Source organism: Trachymyrmex cornetzi, unplaced genomic scaffold (genome assembly GCF_001594075.2).
Source record: "Trachymyrmex cornetzi isolate Tcor2-1 unplaced genomic scaffold, Tcor1.1 scaffold392, whole genome shotgun sequence".
NCBI lineage: Eukaryota > Metazoa > Arthropoda > Insecta > Hymenoptera > Formicidae > Trachymyrmex > Trachymyrmex cornetzi.
The window spans coordinates 751,097-755,615 of record NW_017298663.1 but is presented as its reverse complement, the minus strand read 5'-3'; the positions used below and the strand labels follow the sequence as shown (position 1 = coordinate 755,615).

General features: G+C 29.1%; 2 protein-coding genes across 3 annotated transcripts in view; one reads left to right on the top strand and one right to left on the bottom strand.

Moving 5' to 3' along the window:
- Nucleotides 1-953, top strand: part of Art7 (arginine methyltransferase 7) — a 9,719-nt gene extending 8,766 nt beyond the window's left edge. Inside the window, exon 9 of the mRNA XM_018512167.1 lies at nucleotides 628-953. Coding sequence (XP_018367669.1) covers nucleotides 628-880 — 253 coding nt within the window. The 3' untranslated portion in view covers nucleotides 881-953. The remainder of the gene's footprint in view (nucleotides 1-627) is intronic.
- A 972-nt stretch (nucleotides 954-1,925) lies between these two features.
- The window catches only part of Dtwd2 (DTW domain containing 2), a 7,678-nt gene continuing 5,084 nt past the window's right edge, over nucleotides 1,926-4,519 (bottom strand). For both annotated transcript variants that reach the window (XM_018512164.1, XM_018512163.1), the window contains 2 exons: nucleotides 3,232-3,434; nucleotides 1,926-2,055 (listed from right to left, as the gene is read on the bottom strand). In XM_018512164.1, the coding sequence (XP_018367666.1) occupies nucleotides 1,926-2,055; nucleotides 3,232-3,434 (333 nt within the window). The remainder of the gene's footprint in view (nucleotides 2,056-3,231; nucleotides 3,435-4,519) is intronic.

Genomic DNA, 4,519 nt, shown 5'->3' with positions numbered 1-4,519 from the left:
TTTTCCTACTCGGTAACGAGTAACTGTAACTTGTTACTTTTAAAAAGTAACTTTCCATTCCCTGTATTGTATTGAGTAGATGCTTACTAGCCCAGGAAAATTAGACGATTTTTGGCGACATAAAGAAAAAAATTATTGCAAAGCTGAATTTTTGCATAGTCTATAATAAAATTCTTATTAACATATAAAAACTCCCCATGTATAAGGGCATAGGCGGCTGTGCCATCTTGAAAAAATGACGCACAAAATCGGTTCTTTTTTTTTTTCAAATATCTCAGAAACTATTCGTTGTACGGAAATGAACGTTCAGTTCGAAAATGAAGCTGATAAAATTTCTCACAATTTCGTTTTTTAATGAACCTCATACGACCAATAATTCCAGTAGATCTCTAGATTCGCGTAGATCTCTGTACAAAAATTCAGCAATTTTGTCCTTTTTAAACTCTAAATTTTCCTATGCAGGACTATGCAGAAAAAAATAATGTTTAAGCATCAGATTTTAAAAACATAATTATATAATAAAAAAGATTTTAATTCTATAATTAATGAAAAAGATTCTTTATTGTGTAACAGAATATATAATAACTTAATTATACGGTAATAAATCCATGTTTTTTTATTTTATAGCAGTGGCACTTGCAATGGCATCGCTATATGGGTGGATTGGCAATTAGATTCGGATTTATCAGTATCTTGTGGTCCGATTGAAGAAATAGTACCTAGCAAACGTGTGTCCTGGGATCCATATACGAGACAAGGAGTGCATCTATTTCGTACAGTATCCAATGTTACAAAAAAAAGTACACTTTCGTGGTCGTTTACCTTTCTCCCACAAAATGGAGAAATAGAATTTAAGTTCAATATAGTAACGAATGATTGATTGTATTAATGAACATTTGTTTGATTGTGTTCATTCAATATTCGTAAAATAGTAAAATGTTTAATCTTTGTTTTTTTTTTTGCTATATTAAGGAAAGCTTGAAAGATTAAACAATAAAAACTAAAATTTTACAAAAACGAACACTTACACCTAGCCGATCAACTTAACCTTGACATATGTTGTCAAGGTTATGACCCTGAGTAACTTCCAACAGGTTTAGCCATCGCTCGTTATTCGTTAAAAAGTTATTAACAATCTCAAAGTTCGTAATTATTTCTCCGTTTTGCATGGAAGGTCGGATGACTCTAAGCAGGAGAGAGGTACATACTAGGGGTGTATAACTTTTTATGTGAAAGGAGTTCCATCCCACCTCCTTCCTGCTTAGAGGCGCATGACTTTTTACGCGAAGCGAGGGCCACCCTATCTTCGGTAGAGTTTTTATCGTATGTTGTACGAAACAGATGAATATTCTACAATATTCACCTTTCAATTTATTTTAAACTATTGAAATAATCTAAAAAATATGACAGTTACGCGGAATATCCTGTAGAATCATATTTCTACAAATGCGGAAATCTATATATTTACAAAAAGAAAAAGAGAGAGAGAGAGAGAGAGAGAGAGAGAGAGAGAGAGAGAGAGAGAATTGAATATTCAGTATTCAAAAATATTAGCATATAATTAAAACAAGTCACAAAAGTAAGAATCCATGGTAAAACATAAGTACAAAGATATGTAAATTTTCAAAAAGATTAGTTTTTAATATTAAAAAAAAAAAGCATTTTTTCGGGTCACTAGAGTAGAAAATATCTCTTAAGACTCAGTCTCACTCTGTAACTGTAAAAATAGAAAATTTATTAAAACTTATATATATATATATATATATAAAATATATATGTACATATATATATATATATATAATACTATATATATCTAACACTTCACGCAGTATTTCTTTTCACCTCATATGAAGTTCATTTTATATGAAGTTCATAAAAGATATTTATATTTTTTATCTATCTATATTTTTAAATATATCTTAATATTATGAGGTACTGTCCGGTAAGATATGTAATTGTTTGGCGAGTCTTTTGCCTATTAATTTGGGATAAGTTTTCTGTTTGATAAGAAATTCTTTGCTCTGATGTGTTACCGCACCATTTTCTAATTGAAATCTGAAAGAAGGAATAGTTCTTCAAATGGTTTTCGTCATTCATATATGATAAACTAATCATAAATTAATTTTTTATGTATTGTATCGAGTATAATTACACAGGCCTGTAAAAATGAAACTTTGGAAAATCCACTATGATGTAGGAGTGGTTTCCGACGTAATTTTTTGCGCTGAATCCGAATCTGGCCACAGAAATTTGACATCAGGACATTGAGATATTTTGACCTAAATGTACAAAAAAAAAACAGTTTTTTGACATCTTCAAATTAACAATAACTTTGCATCTATTGATTTGGCCAATAGATTCAGATTCGTTATGAACAAATCTACAAAAATGCATACATGTATTTTCCAAAATAGTTAAATATTTATAACTGCAGAAATAAATTATATTAACAAAATCCATGTTCTTTAGCAGACAAGTACCGAATGCTTCATTGAACTGATTTTTTTACATTTTGCATCAAAAGATTTTTTTGGATCGCTGATTATGAATTTAAAGTTGTTTTAAATTATATTTATTAATTTATATTTGTGTATTATTACAATTATAATTATAACGATTTTTTAAGCTTTGAACCACCATATTGGATTCATCATTTTAAATGTTTAAATTTCTACTTTAAATTCATAATCAACAACCCAAAAAACCCTTTGATACAAAGTGTTAAAAAAATCAGTCCAATGAAGCGTTCGGTGTTTACCTACTAAAGAACGTGGAATATGTTAATATAATTTATTCCTGTAGTTGTAAATATTTGATCATTCAGAAAATATATATATGAATGTATTTCTATAGATTTTTTTTATGACAAATCCGAATTTATTGGCCACATCAACGGATATCCTCACGTTTCAAAGTTATTGTAATTGAAGATGTAATTTGAAGATGTGTATATATATATATATATATATATAATCTGTTAAAAAAACGGCATTTTTAGATTAGAATATCTCAAAATTCTGACGTGTTAGACAATTTCTGTAGCCAGGACTCAACGCAAAAAATTTATATCAGAAATCACTTCTACATCTCAATGAATCAAATTTTGCAGGTCAGTGTTACTGATTTATTATTTTTCCTTTTTTATCTTCTTTCTTCAATTATATGGAAGTGTATTTATTCTAAAAAGTTTTCTTTATAACGGCTATATTTGAAAGGAACTTATATACTTGCCTACACAAATAATGTAGTGGACCCAACATCTTCTTTCTCAGTTCGGGATCGCCTTCCAGAATCGAAAGCGCACTTGCGCCTGTTTCTAATGTCGAGAGACAGCCTTCTGTTGGCTGTGTTCTGATCACGTATTCACTAGTCGGCACTCCGATCAGCTTGCAAGCTCGCAGAAAATGCAGAGCTGGGCTCGAATGATATATTGCCTGCAGAATAACGATAAACATAGAAAAATTTAATTATTTATCATATTGTCTTATTATTTTTTGGCACTATATCCTTTTAAAAAATTTAAATTAGTAATCATATGTCACATATTTAAACAATAAATTAATCTAGATCGTTATATAAATAAATCAAATAAATAAATAAAAGTTAATATAATCGAGGCTAGACCTCGGTGCCTAACAATATTTAATATGTAAATTCTAAATATATTTGCATAAATTGTGCACTGCTTACTGTGGTATTATTTCAGCTTTAGTTTGATTACGTTTCAAGTTTCCGATATAATTTATACAAGTAAAAAGATGAGTAAACAAGGATTTAGCCTCGATGACCCATGACATGTCGTCAAGGTCGTGACTCTAAGTGACCTCCAACAGGGTTTAGTTGGTGCTCGTTACTTATTAAAAAGTTATTAATAAAAAAAGTTTACTGCTTTATGTTGTTGTGTATTTAAAAATATAAAAATAAATTTTATTTATATAATAATTTTTATTTATATTACTAAATTTTACTATACACATATATGTTCGCATGTTTTTGTTGGTAACTAAATTTTATACACATTTATTCTTATATTATTCAATTTTATACTGTAGAATCTGAATTAACCTTTTGTAAGAAAGATTGTTACTTTGGCTTACTTAATGGCATTATCAGCGACTTTTTTATATTTGGCGAATACTTTTTGTAATCGAACCATGGCGTATATCCAGGATTTATTTTTTGATAACTACATCTATTCATTGTTGGATACTCAGCGATATTTGAATGTTTGGCGTAAATCCAGGATCTACCTTTCGTCGACTATATACAACTGAAATCAGGGCCTGAACAACGAAGGTCTATTTTTAATAATTTTCGTTGTACTTCTATAATTAGTGATCTATGTTAATCTATTGTCAACCGCTTTCATATACGTACTTGTTTATAACTTTGAAAATGACGCGAAGATGGTTGAAACGTTAGTTTGATGCAGACATATTTTTATTTTGTTTTTACTTTTATTTTACTTAATGTCAACTGTATCATATGTACATTAAAATTTATTTTGTTTTGGCTCGTA